This window comes from Gorilla gorilla, chromosome 5, assembly GCF_029281585.2.
Source record: "Gorilla gorilla gorilla isolate KB3781 chromosome 5, NHGRI_mGorGor1-v2.1_pri, whole genome shotgun sequence".
Taxonomy (NCBI): Eukaryota; Metazoa; Chordata; class Mammalia; order Primates; family Hominidae; genus Gorilla; species Gorilla gorilla.
Genome location: NC_073229.2, coordinates 53,782,983 through 53,802,298, shown reverse-complemented (window position 1 = coordinate 53,802,298; position 19,316 = coordinate 53,782,983). Strand labels below are relative to the sequence as shown.

The 19,316-nt window shown below is 43.7% G+C and overlaps 2 protein-coding genes across 11 annotated transcripts in view; one reads left to right on the top strand and one right to left on the bottom strand.

Annotated features, from left to right (window-relative positions):
- MAPK14 (mitogen-activated protein kinase 14) overlaps positions 1 to 12,021 on the bottom strand; it is a 96,180-nt gene extending 84,159 nt beyond the window's left edge. For 2 of the 8 annotated variants that reach the window (XM_055390288.2, XM_063707560.1), the window contains exon 1: positions 11,429 to 11,956. In XM_055390288.2, the coding sequence (XP_055246263.1) occupies positions 11,429 to 11,544 (116 nt within the window). In that variant the 5' untranslated portion in view covers positions 11,545 to 11,956. Of the gene's footprint in view, positions 1 to 10,533; positions 10,648 to 11,428 lie in introns of those variants that run through there. The other 6 variants (XM_055390289.2, XM_031012107.3, XM_031012104.3 and 3 more) reach the window with 5 other exon arrangements.
- SLC26A8 (solute carrier family 26 member 8) overlaps positions 10,954 to 19,316 on the top strand; it is an 86,816-nt gene continuing 78,453 nt past the window's right edge. The window contains exons 1-2 of one of the 3 annotated variants that reach the window (XM_031012557.3): positions 10,954 to 11,081; positions 15,076 to 15,211. The gene's annotated coding sequence lies outside the window, so the exon portion shown is untranslated. The other 2 variants (XM_055390276.2, XM_031012559.3) reach the window with 2 other exon arrangements.

The following is a 19,316-nucleotide window of genomic DNA, read 5'->3' as shown; positions in this document are numbered from 1 at the left end:
ACCTTGGCCTCCCAAAGTGCTGGGATTACAGGCGTGAGCCACTGCACCCAGCCTGGACTGATACTTTCGAAAGCAGGGACCCTTCTTTTTTTTAAAATCTCTGTAAACAAAATATCTAGTATAGTGCACTGGAAATATTAATGAACTTACGAAAACAAAGAACAAAACTGGTATGCTTTTTTTCTTCACATGCTCAGATTGTGTGGTGTCTACATTTTAAGCCATAAGCCTGAAAATGCAATCAATACATACTTTTGAGTAGAATGACAGTAAGATACACATACTCACACACACACACCTTCCTTCATATCACAGGCACAGTGACAATATCACCAAGGCCTAAGAGAAGTAAGTTTTGAGGAAAATAAGGAATTTGTAACCACATATTCAAATAACAGGAGCCAACATGTTCAGTGTCTAATGGTACTCAGACAGCAGGTCTAGACAAAATAAACATTTGTTCTATTACCTTTCTGTTATGTTGCCATGGGAATCTATGTTTGCAGGAAAACTTATTTTCTGCAACCTGATGATAGAGCAGTAAAAGAGGGTGAGCTCTGATGAAAAGAGGAGAGGGGCTTACATCTGTAAAGGCAGGGAGGACAATAAATAATATGGGTTTTTATAGGATCACATGTCTGTAGACAATCTTTCAATCTATATGATGTATTTAAGTTTAACAGAAAAGTCCTTCGGGCCTCAAAGCTAAGACATTAATGACAGATAACAATGGTCTAACCTCTATTAAAAGTATTATAATGGGGAAAAGGCAGAGGAATGTAAAGCAGAAAAAGGGTCAAATAAAATCAAATAAAACTTAAATGTTTAACTGTTGAAAGAAGGTAAAAATGACTTTTAAAACATGATCCAAAAGTAAGAAAAACCCTAAAAGCCAAAGAAGTTAAAAAACACTCAATCTGCCAGCAGACTAATCTTCCTTTTTCAGCTAAACTCAAGAGCTAATCTCTGCTCCTTCCTTTTGGCAACAAAAACCTGAAAAAGTAAAGTAAGCCCATGTTATTTAAAGAGCTGGACTGGAATACCCTAAATTTCTAGGGCCCAACAAAAATACTGGCTCTGGCACTCTGGGACTGCTGGAATGAGAGTTGTGAGCATGGGTCAGGGCTTGCACCAATTCATCTAACTCCACCGTTCTATCCTATTCACAGTAGTGGTTTAGCGTAGAATGGGTAAGGAACTGAAACGAAAAACTTGGGACCCTAGAGCACAGTGATCTGTTAAAACAAGATTTAGGTCATGTCCTTCCTCTGGTCATAACCCTCCAAGGCTTTCCCTCTCACTTAAAGGAAAAGTCACAGTCTGTATAGAGGCAAATAAGACCCTACATGATCCCTGCATATCTGCAACCCTCTCCTCACCCCACTTTTCTCCCTATATTTGGCCCCTGGTTCATTTAGCTCTAGCTGTACTGGTCTCTTAGCTATTTCCTGGAGCACAGGGCCCTTACCTCAGGGCTTTTGCACACTTGCTAATCCTCAGCCTAGAATGTTCTCACATCCTCACCCATGTCCAACCAGTGTCCTATATCACCTTCTTCAGGTTTTTGCTCAATTGTTACTTTATCAATGATGCTTACCCTGTTCACCTTTCTTAAAAGTGCAACAGCCATCCTAGCACTCACTCTCCTTCCCTTGTTGCATTTTCTCCACAGCACTTATCTGACACACTATATATTTTGTTTATTATCTACTTCCACTGCCATCCCCATTAGAATATAGCTTCCTTTTTTTTTTTCTTTTTGGAGACAGGGTATCACTCTGTCACCCAAGCTGGAGTACAGTGGCAGGATCACAGCTTACTACAGCCTCAACTTCCCAGGCTCAAGCAATCCTCTCAGGCTCAAGCAATCCTTCCACCTCAGCCTCCCAAGTAGCTGGAACTACAGGACTGTGCCACCAAGCATCCCTAATTTTTTATTTTTATTTTTTAGTAGAGGAGCCTCCCCATTTTTCCCAGGATGCAGGTTTCTAACTACTGGGCTCAAGGAAACCTACCTTGGCCTCCCAAAGTGCAGGAATTACAGGTGTGAGCCACTCACTGCACCTGGCCAGAATATAGCTTCTTAAGGCAGAAATTTTTGTCTCTTTTGTTCACATTTCATCTCCAGCACTTACAGCAAACCATACATGGTAGGCACTCAAGGTATAATGAGTCCTGTCCTCAAGGAGATTACCATGAACCTATGCTCCTTCCCCTTTCTCTCTACAATCTTGTACCCTGTAACATTCTTTTGTAACTTTGTAACACAAAGTTCAGAAAATGGCACTAAAATATATCCATTTGCCCAAGGCCAAAACTTAGAAATCCTAGACTCCTCACTCTCCTATACTTCTTTCCCCCAACATTCAGCCTTGGAGCCAAGCATGCCCAAAACCCAGTATCCATTTGTCAAGTATAGAATTTACAAACCACCACTTCTTCTTCCCTATAATAAATTATTAAAAGACTTGAACACTGCACGGGAAAGCTGGTTAATTTTGTAAATCCTTAACACACACATACAGGTGTACCTCAAAGATATCATGAGTTCAGTTCCAGACAACCACAACACAGTGAATATCACAAAAAAATGAGTGACATGAATTTTTTGGTTTCCCAGTGCATATAAAAGTTATATTTACATGATACTGTAGTCTTTTAAGTATGCAATAGCAGTATGTCAAAAAAATATATATATACATACACATACCTTAATTTAAAAATATTTTATTAGCCGGGCACAGTGGCTCATACCTATTACTCTCAGCACTTTGGGAGGCCGAGGCAAGAGGATCGCTTGAGGTCAAGAGTTTGAGACCAGCCTAGCCAACAGGTGAAACCCCATCTCTATTAAAAATACAAAAATTGGCTGGCATGGTGGTGCACACCTGTAATCCCAGCTACTCGGGAGGCTAAGGTGGGAGAATTGCTTGAACATGGGAGGTGGAGGGTGCAGTGAGCCGAGATCGTGCCACTGCACTCCAGGCTGGGCAACAGAGTGAGACTCCATCTCAAAAAAATAAATAAATAAATAAATACTTTTTTGCTAAAAAATGCTAAGGGTCACCTGAGCCTTCAGCAAGTCATTATCTTCTTGCTGGTGGAGGGTCTTGTCTCAGTGTTGATGGCTGCTGACTACTCAGGGTGATAACTGCTGAAGGCTGGAATGACTATGGCAATTTCTAAAAATAAGACAACGGTGAAGCTTGCTGCATTGATTTACTCTTCCTTTCGTGACAGATTTCTCTGTAGCCTGCAATGGTGTTTGATAGCATTTTACCCACAGTAGAACTACTTTCAAAATGGGAGTCAATCCTCTCAAACCTTGCTGCTGCTTTATCAACTAAGTTTATGTAATATTCTAAACTCTTTGTTGTCATTTCAACAATGTTCATAAGCATCTTCCTCAACAGCAGATTCCACCTCAAGAAACTACTTTATTTATTCATTCCTGAGAAGCAATTTCTCATCTATTGTTTTTTTTTTTTTTTTTTTTTTTTTTTGAGATGTACTCTTGCTCTATCACCCAGGCTGGAGTGCAGTGGCACGATCTCGGTTGCCACTTGGTTGCAGTGGCTCACTGCAACCTCCACTTCCCAGGTTCAAGCAATTCTCCTGCCTCAGCCTCCCAAGCAGCTGGGACTACAGGTGTACACCACAGAACCAAAAAATATAAAAAACAAATTTTTGTATTTTTTGTAGAGGCAGAGTTTTGCCATGTTGGCCAGGCTGGTCTCAAACTCCTGACCTCAGACGATCTGCCTGCCTCAGCCTCCCAAAGTGCTGAAATTACAGGTGTTAGCCACCGCCCCCAGCCACCTTGCACTATAAGTTATGCTATGGAGACAGGTTCTTTCCTTAAACCCATGAACCACCCTCTGCTAGCTTCAAACTTATCTTTTGCAGCTTTCTCACCTGTCTCAAACTTCATACAATTAAAGAGAGTTAGGGCTTTGCTCTAGATTAGGCTTTGACTTAAGGGCATGTTGTGGTTGGTCTGATCTTTTATCCAGACCACTAAAACTTTCTCCAACTCAGCAACAAGGCTGTGTTGCTTTCTAATCATTCATTTGTTTACCGGAATATAACTTTTAATTTCCTTCAAAAACTTTTCATTTGCATTCACAAATTGGCTGTTTGGTACAAGAAGCCTAGCTTTCAGCTTATCTCAGTTTTCGACATGCCTTCCTCACTATGCTTAATCATTTCTAGCTTTTGATTTAAAGTAAGAGACATGAAAACATTCCTTTCACTTGAACATTTAGAAACCACTGTAGTGTTATTAATTGGCCTAATTTCAGTATTATTGTGTCTCAGGGACTAAGGACGCCTTAGGAGATGGAGAGAGGGAACAGCTGGTTGGCAGAGCAGTCAGAACACACACAATGTTTATCAATTAAGTCTGCCTATGGGCATGGTTCCAGACACCTCAAAACAATTACAACAGCAACATCAAAGATCAGTGATCTCAGATCCCCATAATATTTAATAATAATGAGAAAGTTTGAAATATTGCGAGAACTGCCGGGCACAGTGGCTCACACCTGTAATCCCAGCACTTTGGGAGGCCAAGGCAGGCAGATCACAAGGTCAGGAGTTCGAGACCAGCCTGACCAACATGGTGAAACCCCATCTCTACTAAAAATACAAAAATTAGCCAGGTGTGGTGGCACATGCCTGTAGTCCCAGCTACTCGGGAGGCTGAGGCAGGAGAATCGCTTGAAACTGGAAGGCGGAGGTTGCAGTGAGCCGAGATCGCACCATGGCACTCCAGCCTGGGCGACAGAGCAAAACTCCGTCTCAAAAAAAAAAATAAAAGAAAGAAAGAAAGAAATATTGCGAGAATTACCAAAATGTGACACAGAGACATGAAGTGAGCACATGCTTTTGGAAAAATGGTGCCAAAAGACTCGCTTACCACAGGGTTGTCACTAACCTTCAATTTGCAAAAAAAAAGCAATTATCTGTGAAGCATAATAAAACGAGTTGTGCCTGTACTTAATTTATGGAAGCACTGTGAAAGACAAACTACTCCGAATACTGAAAGTTTCTTTTACAAAAACATTTCCAAGTTTAAAGCAGTTTTTGGTTATTTTCCTGACGAAACAGCTGCATGACTTCCATAGCAGCCATGAGAAGACATCCCTAAGTTCCAAGTCAGGGGAGCCCACTTTATAATGAGGCTTTTCTGAGCACTGCAGTAATTATACCTCTTAGATAAGAACAAATCAGTTTTACCCCAAATTTTACTGCAAAAAGCAAAAATCTAATGTATTTTCAAAGGGCTGGAGAGGCAGTTATTTCTATTTATATCCTATACTTACGTAACACAAACATGTACAGACAGTCCCAACTTTACATAAATGTACACTGAAGAATTTTAATCCAATAGGATTCATAAATTCAGGAATTAACTATTTGCACTGCCTAATAATTCCTTCAGAAAAAATTTTAATCTGGGCAACGAGTGCATTTTTGATTTATCAGTTCTGAGGAAGAGACATGACTTTAATGGGTTAAATGGGTTAAGTCATTACCCCTCACATAAACTGGGCAATGACACTGGTGGAACTGCTTTCCTACACTCAAGCTCTATTCCGAGTGACTCAGCAACCCCTTTTTCACAAGAGGAGGTGAACTGCATAAGAGAAGGTGCCACCGCGCAACCTCAGCAGCCCACATCTATCGGAAAGGAGACTACTAAAAGTAGCACTGACAAGTATGCCATTCCTTTAATGAATGAATCCAGCTCCCCATCTATAAAATGGAGTTAATAAATATGAGCCTCCATGGAGCTAGTGAGAACTGATTGATAATGCTTTGAATGAAAACACTTTATAAACTGCAAAAATCCCTAAAAATGTCAGTTAATTCTAAAGTGAGGGTGATCTACCCCAGTGAATTCTTCCATCTTTGAATTCTAGGCCCCAGGGGCTCAGCAATATCTGCACTCTTGCCCATGAAAGGCAAAGTCAACACATCATCTCTGAGACTGGGCTAGAAAGAAATCAAAAGCAGAGTACTCCTCAGTATCAAGAAATCAAACTGGCAGAACTGAAAACCTGGAGATCCAGGATAAGCTTATTTTAAAGAAGAACCAGTGGAGAATGGGTGCGGTGGCTCATTCCTGTAATCCCAGCACTTTGGGAGGCCGAGGTGGGCAGATCACGAGGTCAGGAGTTCGAGACTGGCCTGACCAACATGGTAAAACCCCGTCTCTACTAAAAATACAAAAATCAGCCAGGCATGGTGGCACGCACTTGTAATCTCAGCTATTCAGGAGGCTGAGGCAGGAGAATTGCTTGAACTCGGGAGGCAGAGGCTGCCGTGAGCCGAGATTGCACCACTGCACCCCAGCCTGGGCAACACAGCAAGACTCCGTCTCAAAAAAAAAAAAAAGTGGGAAAATGGGATTTGATAATAAAATGACTTTATAGCCAGCTTCGAATGAACTCTTTCTTAAAACAATCTTTATACATCAATAATACAAATGCTTGCCATTAATTATGTTTAAAGACTTCTTATTGACTTCCACTGGTAACATACAGGCAACTACCTTACTTTTGGTTACAAAGAAAAGAATGGAAAGCTCAGCATGGACCTACTATCACTACTAGAAAAGTAAAGGGCACACCCTTCTCACTGGTCAGGAGTCAAGAAAGTCACCCTTGTGTACTTAATAATCATGCACTTTTATTTCTTTGTGCTCTGGCTCATTCTAAAAAAAAAAAAAAATAGATTTAAAATGGTGAATGGCCATTAATAGTTAAAAAAAGTTAGCTTCACTTATTTCTATTATACTAGAATAATCTTGTTCCACAAAGCACTTAGGAAGTTGTATTTGATTTCTTAACAAGTTTTGCTATCCTTTTACCAAAGGTTTTGTTATATACTTTTTATGCTGATGATAAAGTGCACAGCACAATGCTAGAACATAGCAAGCAATCCACAAAATGTAGTTATTAAACCCACTAGGCTGTAAGTTCCAGGAGAGAATGGATTGTCTTGTTTCTGTCTTGTTTAGCACTCTATTTCCAGAACCTAGCTATCTGGCCCATAGTAGGTATTTAATAAATACTGTTGAATAAACAGTTGAATAAGATCTAAGAGTAATTCTCAACTGTCACCTCCTATTTCATGGTTACCAGTGCCCCACCTCTTCTAATCAACAGCAAGGGCCTGGAAGAACCCTACCCCAGAGGAAAGGCACTTAAGTTCCTGTTTGTATTTCCTTAAACTCACCACAAAGATTCTCCCCTTCTGTCCCAAAACCCCAAAATCAATGCTTTGCAACAATGTATTCTTAAACAATTTTGCTTCATTTCCCCTCACAGACAATGCATAAAGTTCCTTAAAACTGCAAGACCTAGTCTAGTTCCCTTTACCCTTTAACGGAAAGGCATATTTGTAAAACTCTATTTTGATTCATAGTTGGTTATCACACAGGCTTCTACTTGTTTTTTTACTATACTTAGTATAAATTAAAATAATATAGGCTTAAAATAATTTGTAAATGTTACAAAGTATACCACACTTTAGAGCAATAAAATTCGGAAACTGACAAATATTTCAATGAATGAATTTGATTCATTGAAATATTCTATTCATTTATTTTCATTCTTGAAAATAAAATTCAGGGCCTGGGTGTGGTGGCTCATCCCTATAATCCCAGCACTTCGGGAGGCCAAGGTGGGGGAACTGCTTGAGGCCAGGAGTTTAAGACCAACCTGGGCAACACAGTAAGACCCTATCTCTACAAAATAAATAAATAAATAAAATAAAATTCGGAGATTTTTTTGGAAGTAGACTTCAGGTCCAGTTCAAGAAGTCACACAAAAAATTATGTGTTGTTACTTTATAGTTATAACTCCTATCTGACCTAAAACAGTAGTATCACCAACCTGATTGCCTTATCTTTCTTATCAGACTTGAGTCCAAATTCCCTAAATTATTTGGATTCAAATGAACTGTTATTCCCTAAAATCAAATCTGCTCTCAAAAAAATGAAGATGGATGGCCAGAGACGGTGGCTCACCCCTGTAATCTCAGCACTTTGGGAGGCCAAGGCAAGTGGATCACCTGAGGTCAGGAGTTAGAGATCAGCCTGGCCAAGATGGTGAAACCCTGTCTGTATTAAAAATACAAAAATCAGCCGGGCATGGTGTTGCGCACTTGTATCCCTGCTACTTGGGAGCCTAAGGCAGGAGAATCGCTTGAACCCATGAGGTGGAGGTTATAGTGAGCAGAGATGGTGCCATTGCACTCCAACTTGGACAACAGAATGAGACTCTGTCTCAAAATAAAAAAGAAGAAGAAGAATATCACAGGCTCCAAAGTGGATTCTAAAAGAAGTTCCAAAAAATGTTTTCTGCCACACCTAAAAAGGTACTCACTGAAAGAACAACTTCAGGCTGGGCACCGTGGCTCAGGCCTGTAATCCCAGCACTTTGGGAGGCCAAGGAGAGCAGATCACTTGAGGTCAGGAGTCTGAGACCAGCCTGGCCAACATGGAGAACCCCGTCTCTACTAAAAATACAAAAATTAGCTGGGTATGGTGGCGGGCACCTGTAGTCCCAGCTACTAGGGAGGCTGAGGCAGGAGAACCACTTGAACCCAGGAGGTGGAAGTTGCAATGAGCCGAGATGGCACCACTGCACTCAAGCCTGGGCGACAGAGTGAGACTTCGTCTCAAAGAAAAGAAAAACTTCAAATAACTACGCTGAATCTCTGAATAACACTTAATTGTAAATCTAAATTCTGGTATTTTCATTCCAACATTAGTTATAATTTGTTTATTGTCAATTGTCATACAATTTCAGTTTCAGTTGTATTTTCTTTCACCAATATGCTGTAGGTTACATCTTAAATCCCTTTAGTAGAAAGACTACTAAACAAACAAGCAAATAAAAAAAACTGCCTCTCTGGAAAGACACAAGACACTTAACAGTGCCTGTCTTTGAGAGAGTAGAGTGGCTGGAGAACAAAAAGGAAAGGAGACTTTTCACTGAATATCTTTTTTTTTTTTTTTTTTTGAGACGGCGTCTCGCACTTTCGCCCAGGCTGGAGTGCAGTGGAGCGATCTCAGCTCATTGCAACCTCCGCCTCCCGGGTTCAAACCATCCTCCTGCCTCAGCCTCCTGAGTAGCTGGGAGTACAGGCGCCCGCCACCACGGGCGGCTAATTTTTTGTATTTTTAGTAGAGACGGGGTTTCACCGTGTTAGCCAGGATGGTCTCGATCTCCTGACGCCGTGATCCACCCGCCTCGGCCTCCCAAAGTGCTGGGATTACAGGCGTGAGCCACTGCACCCGGCCCACTGAGTACCTTTTTAAAACTTTCAAATTTTATACAACGTCAATGTATTTTAAAAAATCTGTTCAATAAAAGTACTTTTAAGTGTCAGATACTGCTGGCTTCTATACCACAGAAAAGTATACCACTAAAGAATTGTGGAGTTAATTTTAATGGTACTTCACTGTAAATCTGAATCTCCTGTTCCAGTGCAGAGCTAGTCACCAATAGCAGAGAACCCTTGCAAGCAATTCAATTGGAGTTCACCCAAACCCTCTATAGTTGAGTTATTCTGCTGTATCACTCCATTAAAATTTAAATAGCATTGAAAACGAAAACGTGATACTACAGAAATGTGTCAATTCAAGAATGAAAAAATGGAAGTATATTAATGAGCTATAAAATATTAAAAGAGCAATGATCCAAATACATCTTTGAAAATTAGCAAATCAACTAGATATATATAATATGTATATACTGAATGTATATACCTATATAATATGTATATACTGAATGTAAAATGCTGCAAACCAACTACACACACACACTCTCTGAATGTAAAATGCTGCAAATTCCTTTAAAATGTAAACTGCCATGCTGTAAAAATGGGAGAAAGATGTCAAGCACGGTGCTATCTGCAACATAACTTAAGCAGCTTGAACTAGAAAATGCAATATGATCTGTTGCTGGACACAATTGCACAATCTCAATTACCCAGAAGATTCTACCAAACAGGAAATTCATGATGTGACTTTGGGAAACACAGAAATCATATTTAAAGATTAACACATCCAAAAGCCTGGAATTTGTTCCAAAACAAAAAAAAACGATTTTACAGGCCTGTTTTCAAATGACGCATACAATACGAATTACTAAAACACACAAAAAGCTAACAGTTAAATCTGATACTTAGTTTAAGATCCGTAGCTTTCAAATTATAGAAAATCTAAAATACAGGGTATAAAACCTTGGAAGTTAAGAGAGCAGTTAGTGAAATATTTCAGGTCTGGAAATTATATGCTATCGACTTAATTTAAAACACACTCACGGTGTGTTTTAAAGCTAAAATTAAAGCTAAAAAGTATCTCTTCCCTTCCTTTTCTATGTGGTTCCATATCCTTACGAAAACCATCGCGTACCTCAGGCCATAAATGCAGATAACTAGATAACTCCCTGCAAGCTCTCTAAGGGACTTTTAAAACACAGTATTCGCAGGAATTATCTCAAAAAATATTTACAATACCTCCCAGCACTGTTAATAACTTTTTGATCTTGAGGGCGCCTTACAGATCTGAATCTTTCTTGCTCCAAATGAGAAAATTGTTTTGTCGAACAATACTTAAATGAGCAGTGGTATGTGACTAATCAGTGAGCCTGCCAGTTTCTCAAGCTGCAGTGTTCTTGCAGGCACTACCACCGCCGCCCCTCCACGGAAAGGAAATACGCTTTCAACCGAATCGGAAACACACCACTCAAGCTGGCACGGTGCTCACCGAGATAAGTCGGTATTTTAGGCTCTATGGATCGCTGTTAATTCAAGTGCGAATTCAAAAAGAACGCTTTTCAAGATGGGATTTCGACAGAGTTTTGCAAAAAAAAAAAAAAAAAAAAAAAAAAAAAGGCCCGGAGAGAGCTCCCTTCCTGGTCAGTTTTGTTCAGATGACCGCAGTCTTCGGGTTGGGCTGTGCCCTTCTGCTTCTCCCGGCAGTTCCGCGAGCTTGTCTGCTCAGAGGACCCAGGGTCCGGAGCCCCAGCGTGGGCGCATCACGGGAGAGGGTCCTTCTGCTCCAGGTAGGCAGGGAGACCCCCAAGGAAGCGGCCCTTCTCCCGGTGCCTGTTGCCGAGCAGCAACCCTCCGAGAGGGGAAGGCGCAGGGTGCTAGCCAGAACCGAGCTCCAGCACCACCACCTACCTCTCGCAGCGGACCTGAGTGCTGCACACGATGGACCGCATACCTGCGTGAGTGCAGGGCGAGGGGTGCTGGAGGTGCAGAACGGGCAGAGCTCGAAGGGGCAGCAATGCCCTCCCCCGAGGAAAATTCCTGCCACTTGACGCAACGCTGAGCAGTGGAGCAGGCCTGGCCCTCGGGCGCGAGGGGCCACCCTGCCCACAGCGGCCCCAGACCCAGCGACACTCACCACACAGAGCCATAGGCGCCAGAGCCCACTGGAGACAGGTTCTGGTAACGCTCGGGCACCTCCCAGATTGTCTTGTTCAGCTCCTGCCGGTAGAACGTGGGCCTCTCCTGAGACATTTTCCAGGGCAGCCGCCGGGCAAGAAGGTGGCCCTATGGGGCCCCCGCCTGCACCCGCACCCTCTCCCCGGCCCTTGCTGCCCGCCCAGCCGGGCGGGGACCTTGCGCTGGTCGCCCGCGCAGGTGCGGCTGCCGCGACCCCGCAGACTCCCGCGCGCGCGGCTGCTGTCAGCCGCAGCGGCTGGATGCGCCCCTGCGACTGGGGCAAGCCCCGCTAAGGGCAGGGACGCGCTCCGGCGCTCAAGACTGCGCCCGCCGCGATCTCCCTGCACCTTCGCCCCTACAAGGCCGACTCCGGGCTGCGTCGCAGTACTACTGCTCCAGCTGCTGCGCCCGCTAAGGCTCCAGTGGTCGCGGTTCCAAGAGCCAGCAAACGGGAGCCTCCCGCAGTACTCTCGCGAGAACAGCTCCCGGGACTCTCCGAGAGCCGAGATTTTACCCAATATGGAACCTCTCCGCGGGCGGGGCTTCGTGAGAGAAGAGGATGGGAGGAGCAGTTCTCGCGAGAAGAGAACAACAACTGGAGACCAAAGGCAGAAACTCCCAGGGACTGTCTCCTTAAGGGCGCGAAGGCGGACCGGGGAAGGAAAAGATAAGCTGGCAGCACACGTCGCGGGCGCCCCACCGTGGCCGGCGGGGCAAATACCTGGCTCTGTGGTGGAAAACGACACTGACAAATAGCGTGTCGGGGAAAGAGTCAAAAGATCTTTAACTGCGAGTAGTTACCAGCAGCAGAGCACCTGCTCACCTGAACCCCCAAATTCCAAAAAACACTTGCATAAAAAAGAGACAAGTGGCCGGGCGTGGTGGCTCACGCCTGTAATCCCAGCACTTTGGGAGGCCAAGGCGGGCGGATCACCTGAGGTCGGGAGTTCGAGACCAGCCTGACCAACATGGAGAAAACCCGTCTCTACTAAAAATGCAAAATTAACCGGGCGTAGTGGCGCGCACCTGGAGTCTTAGCTATTCGGGAGGCTGAGGCAGGAGAATCGCTTGAACCCGGGAGGCGGAGTTGCGGTGAGCCGAGATCGTGCCATTACACTCCAGCCTGGGCAACAAGAGCGAAACTCCGTCTCAAAAAAAAAAAAAAGAAAGAAAGAAAGAAAGAGACAGGTTCCGGCCAGAAGGCTGTTGCATTCCCATCTGCTCAAGGACATATGGGTTACTCTTTGAGATGCTGACGAAATATGTCCCAAAGGCAAATGTTAACCCTGCATCAAAGCTGAGGCTTTCCAGGGGCTGGGCGCAGTGGCTCACACCTGTTATCCCAGCACTTTGGGAGGCCGAGGCGGGTGGATCACGAGGTCAAGCGATAGAGACCATCCTGGCCGACATGGTGAAACCTCGTCTCTACTAAAAAAAATACAAAAATTAGCTGGGCGTGGTGGCACGACCCTGTAGTCCCAGCTTCTCGGGAGACTGAGGCAGGAGAATTGCATGAATCCGGGAGGCGGAGGTTGCAGTGAGCTAAAATTGCGCCACTGCACTCCAGCCTGGCGTCAGAGGGAGACTCCGTCTCAAAAAAAAAAACAAAAACAAACACAAACCGAAGCTTTCCATGAAAACTCTCCCAGTTAAACTTACATGCAGAAAAATCACCCTGGGAGTTTAAGATGCAAGTTCCCAGAACTCACAGGGAGTCTAATTGGGTAGGTCAGAGGAGGTCATCAAGAGCATGCATTTTTATAATACATCTTAGGTGATTCTGATTCAGGAAAGTCTCTGATATCTCCCTTTGAGAAGCATTTAAAAAACCATTACACTGAAGATTTGAAACTGACTCCTATCCTGAAGAGCCATCAGTGAAGAGGATTTTAAGCATTTAACTCAGGCCTCTTCGAGTAAGGAGAATAGGGCAGGAGTCTCATCGAATTTAGGCAAGTCAACTGACCTTTCCTGAACCTCAGTTCCAGCTTCTACAAGAGAATTCCTGCCCTGCATTCCCGACTAACAGAGTCATTTGTAAAAACCAAACAAGATAAATGTGAATGGGCAAGGCATTCTAACCCCATGCCTACATCCATTATCAACCTACGCCTATGCTAAAGCTTGTTACAATGAGCAGAAGAATCAGATCCTGTCTCATTCTCTTAGTTTCTCGTATTAGAAATAACTAGGTCCAAGCCAGGACATTTCTCAACATTTCCCGTGATTATTCTATTTTGTGTCATACACACCTTGGAGGGCTCAGACTTTGCATATCTTGTCCCAACATCTAGCACAATGTCTAGAACATAAAACATGTGTCATAAATATTTGTTGAAAAAATTATGAACAGTGACCATGATTTCAATTTAAGAAGTGGTACAGGATCCTCAGTCCTCTTCAAGGAAAGCAATATAAAACCAAAAAACAGATAGTCATGGGTGATTCATGGAAAGCTGTTTTGGATCCAATGTAGCTTAGCTGGAATTCTCTTATCTACAAAAACATGTTGCTTGAGAATGTTCCAAACTAGGGAGGATGGGAAGCTTTCTAAGAAGTAATGGAGGGTGAAGGGGAAGTAAGAGCAAAAACATGATTGTGAAGAAATGAGGGATGGGGTTGGGGGGATCAAGGGAATGAGGGAATGGTCACAAAGGGTGAGGAGGAAGCTTGGAAGTAGGAATCCTCAGAAATGCACATTTTTATCCTACAAATTGGGATGAGGAGGTGAGGGTGAATGAAAGGGTAAAGATAAAGTAAGCAGTATATTCATACACTCATTCAACCAATGTGTATTAAATGCCTACTAGGTGTCAAACACTTGCAGTTTAAAAGTGATTAAAAACTACAGTTGCTGCCAGTGTGGAGCTTACAATCAATGGGAGGGCAATCATTCAACAAAAATTCATTGAATACTTCCTATGTCCACCACACTGCTGTAGGCACTGATAATAAAACAGTTAATGAAAGGGATAAAAGTCCTTGCCCTCATAGGGGTAAGATGATTTACAAAAAGGAATACATAAAGTGCATTATAAGGTAGACATTGACACAGTCATCAAACAAACAAGTGTAAAACTGTAACTGGGCCAAGCAGGAATACAAGGTGGAGTGAGAGACAGTGCTAGGGACAGGGATAGGGTGGGAGGAGGGTAAAGGGAGTGAGTGCAGATGGCATGTCTGCATCCAGAGCAGATCTGGGCAGGAGGGTGTCATCCAGTGGGGAGAGCCAGGCTTGTGGGGCAGACAGCCTATGGTTGGAGACCTGGGTGACCCTCCTAGCCTCCATTTCTTTTTACCTCTTCTGACCTGAGGAAGGCTTAAGTCTTCCGGAGACGTTAGTGAATTACCGTCTGTGCAGTACACATGTGACACATGTGTACTGCTGTATGTTCAGGGCACGAGGCCTGGCACCAAAAAGGCCCTCGATCAAGAATAGTAAAACCTCGGAGAGAGTAGGAGCCTTGGTATCCAGGTTTACCAAATACCAAGGGGCTCCCACGACTCAAGTATGAGGAGGGCGACCCAGGTACCCCTTTCCTGGCTCCCTAGCCCAGCTGCTCATGCTCCTCTTCCTCGTCCCCTCCCCCACTCTCATCTCCTCAGCCCGCCCGGAACGCCCGCGGGCTAGGCCACAACGGCTCGGGAACCGCCGCCGGTATCCGCGTCCGCAGCGCCGCCAGCCAGGCGGGAGCCGTGTGGGATCCCAGCGCCCGCACTCCCGCCCCCGCCAAGGAGCCAGGTGAGCCGCTGCTGGGAGACGCCTGGGCGCCGGGGGCTGCAGGTCCCAGGGCGGGGGCTGCGTCCGTCACCGGCAGGTAACCAGGTATGCCGCAGAGCCAGGCACGCCGTGGGCACTCAGTCAGTATCTGTGGAATGGATGAATGATGGTCGTCCCTGGGAGCTTATCTCTGAGGTATTGTCTCTACTTTCAAAGGCCGTGTGGATGGCAATGACAAGAGACGACAGTGTGTGCGTTTTGCAAGCTGCATCCTTTCAAATTCTCCTGTCTATATTGTCAAAAGCCCCAGAACTGATGTGCTACCTGCACCCCACCGCCTACCCCATCCATTTCCTCCTGAGGCCTGACTGCCCAGCCGTTCCTCTTCCTTTCAGACCTCACTGCTTTTGTTAATTTTATTCCCTGTGGCTGAATCCCCACCCCCACCTCCTTGCCCCCCTTTCTTTTCATGTCAAATGCCATTGATGTGTCAGGGGCCCCTGTGAAGCCTTCTCCAGCACCCCCACCCCAATAATGAGCATCTCTCCAACACACCATGTTACTCTATCCACATTGCATGGAAGGTGGTTGTCCTATGTTTATGTGTCCAATGGTCATCCGCTTAAGGACTGTCATCTTACTAGTCATCCCTAGCCAGTAGCCAGAGTGACTAAAGGATCTAAAGGCCAGGCTCTTTGCTTATACCTTTTCTGTATTCCCAATACATTCTCCATAAAAACCTAGGTAGTAACAGGTGTAGGGTTGTTTCTGATGGAATTACAAATGCTTATTTTGAAATTTCGGAAGTAAATTTTGCCTTTCCGTGATTATAGAAAACATAAGAAAGTTAACAATATCAGGGGGAAGATATTCCTGCAACTAAACTAGCTTTCAAGATTTCATATTATTTGGGTCAATAGCTAAAAAATTGGATTGTATTTAAACTTTTTATTCTTGACATTTTTTTTTTTTTTTTTTTTTGAGACAGAGTCTCGCTCTGTCGCCCAGGCTGGAATGCAGTGGTTTGATCTCGGCTCACTGCAACCTCTGCCTCCTAGGTTCAAGCGATTCTCCTGCCTCATCCTCCTGAGTAGCCAGGACTACAGGCACGCCATCATGCTCGGCTAATTTTTGTATTTTTAGTAGAGACGGGGTTTCACCATGTTGGCCAGGCTGGTCTTGAACTCCTGACCTCAGTTGATCCAACCGCCTTGGCCTTCCAAAGTGCTGGGATTACGGGCATGAGCCACTGAGCCATGTCTGGCCTATTCTTTACTTTTAAAGCACTCTGAACATAGATAATGTAAATAATTAGATAAATGGATGGATGGATGGATGGATGGATGGATAAGGGTACTATGGAGGGTGAAAGAGCTAGGCCAAAAGTGCTTGTATTTTAACAGGGCCCCCAAACTTAGCACTGAAAGGCTCATGAAAGATAATGCACTATATTTACAGTGGTACTCATACTTTAATTTTTATCAGAATCACCTGGACAGCTTCTTTGCTTTTTTTCTACCTAGCAAGAGCTACTGAATCAGAATCTCTGGGGGCCCAGCAGTCTGGACAGCTTCTTAAAACAGACCGATGGCCCCCAGAGTTTCTGATTCAGTAGCTCTTGCTAAGTGGGGCCTACTCAACAGTAGGAGTTTCTGGTCATTGCATCTTCTTGGGAAGTGTCCTGCTAGTACATGAAAATGAGCCACTAGGATTTCTATGAAATCAAGAAAGACATAATGGAGCTGGAGAAATTCCAAAGAAAATTACTTAAAAAAAATAATAAGGAAACCATGCGTTTACCCTTGCTGCTGTTAGCCAGACATTTGATGGAGTTCCTTAAAGACAACTTTCCACCTGCTCCTCCTAGCCATCCTCACTGTGTCGTAAGAGTTTATGACTTGATAACCTCTCCTAGACTATTATATTAATGGTCTCCAATTGGCTCTTTTGCCTCACTCTCTCCTATCTCCACTGTCCAACGACTTTTTGTGATGATGGAAATGTTTTATATCTGCACTGTCCAGTAAGGTAACCACTAGCCATATGTGGCTGTTGAGCACTTGAAATCTAGCTAGTATAATTGAGGATCTGAATTTTTTATTTCAAGTTTAAATAGCCACATGTAACCAGTGGCTGCCAGACTGGACAACTCAGCTCTGGAACATAACACTGGCACATTTCATCTTCCCAAAATGCATCTCTGTGCGTATTACTACTTCTGCTGAAAGACTTTAAATAGGCCAGGCGCAGTGGCTCACGCCTGTTATCCCAGCAATTTGGGAGGCCGAGGCGGGAGGATCACCTGAGGTAGGGAATTCAAGACCAGCCTGGCCAACATGGCGAAACCCTGTCTCCACCAAAAATACAAAAATTAGCCAGGTGTGGTGGCACATGCCTGTAATCCCAGCTACTCAGGAGGCGAGGCAGGAGAATCGCTTGAACCTGGGAGGTGGAGGTTGCAGTGAGCTAAGATCGCGCCACTGAACTCCAGCCTGGGTGACAGAGCTGGACTCCATCTCCAAAAAAATAAAAAATAGGCCGGGCGCAGTGGCTCACGCGTGTAATCCCAGCACTTTGGGAGGCCGAGGGAGGCAGATCACGAGGTCAGGAGATCAAGACCATCCTGGCTAACACGGTGAAACCCTGTGAGCTGAGATCACGCCACTGCACTCCAGCCTGGGCAACAGAGCGAGACTCTGTCTCAAAAAATAAAATAAAATAATATACATATATATTTATATGTATACGTAAACATATGTAAAGTAATTGACAACATTTAAAAGCCAGAAGATTCCACATAAAAATCTGGCATTATGGCTTCTCCTGGAAAAGATCAGATCTAAGCCATTCCGGGCCCCACATTGACCGATGGCAAAAATGGCTAGAGCTAAGCAGCTTCTGCTGCCTTTGCCAGCCCCACTGTTCCCACCACTCCTTGACGGTCATATTTTGCCTATTTTACACCAATCCTCCTTTTATGTCACTTTCAGAACAAAATGCTGGGTTCTAGACTCTCAATGTGACCCAGGATATCAGTTTTGTCATTAGCAGACTAATTAGGCTTGTTTAGGTTGCTGGGAACAAAGAGACTACTCATGGAAGTACATTGGACGATTATACAGGGAAAGTAAGGAAGATTGGGTCTGTATTCCTATGGGTGGGGAAAGAAAGGTGGGGGGGAATTCCTTACATTTTAATATACAGTTCTACCTTTTTTTCTTTTCGTAAGAGACATGAGGCACTAATTATCTTAAGTGATATATTGTAAAATACCTCTCCCATCCTCTTCTGTATTCCCCAGTCACCTCACTGGTTTAGAGAATTTGTGATCTTTAGTTCATGGTTGTTATACAGCATACTACTTCTACCCAATGCTTTGAGGGTAAAAATACAATATATAATTATGGCCCAATTACTTACGTTTTCTAAAACCTTAGTTTTACACCTGTAAAATGAAAGAAATAGTAGTACTGGTATTGTTGTGGAAATTTAATGACATAACTCGTGAAAAAATCTAGTGCAATGCATGGCATAGGATAAATGCCCAATAAATGTTGGCAATGATGATGATGATGATTGTTCTGAAGGAAAACAAAGTTGCTGACACATTAAACTTATCTGCAGCATCACCCATCATCTATATAATTGTGTAATCTATATAATTTGAGGGTTTACCAATATATTTTAGAGGTATGTGGTTTATCCATATGCTTTTTTACATTTATGTGGAAGAATTTTAGAGTTTATGCTTTTTTTATTGTTCAAAAACATAGATTATTAAGACTGGTTATACTTTCTCCCAGAGACGGATCCCTATCCATCCTCATTTACTCTATCTTTTCAATCTTTTAAAAAAGCAGGATAATATAGATTTTTTTTTCTTTTAGAGACAGGGTCTCGCTCTGACACCCAGTCTGGAGTACAGTGGTGCGATCCCAGCTCACTGCAACCTCCACCTGCTGGGCTCAGGTGATCCTCCCACCTCAGCCTCCTGAGCAGCTAGGACTACATGCCATGCCATCATGCCCAGCTAATTTTGTTTCTATTTTTAGTAGAGACAGGGTTTCACCATGTTGCCCAGTCTAGTCTTGAACTTCTATAGCTTTTTCTGCTACACCATGAGGCC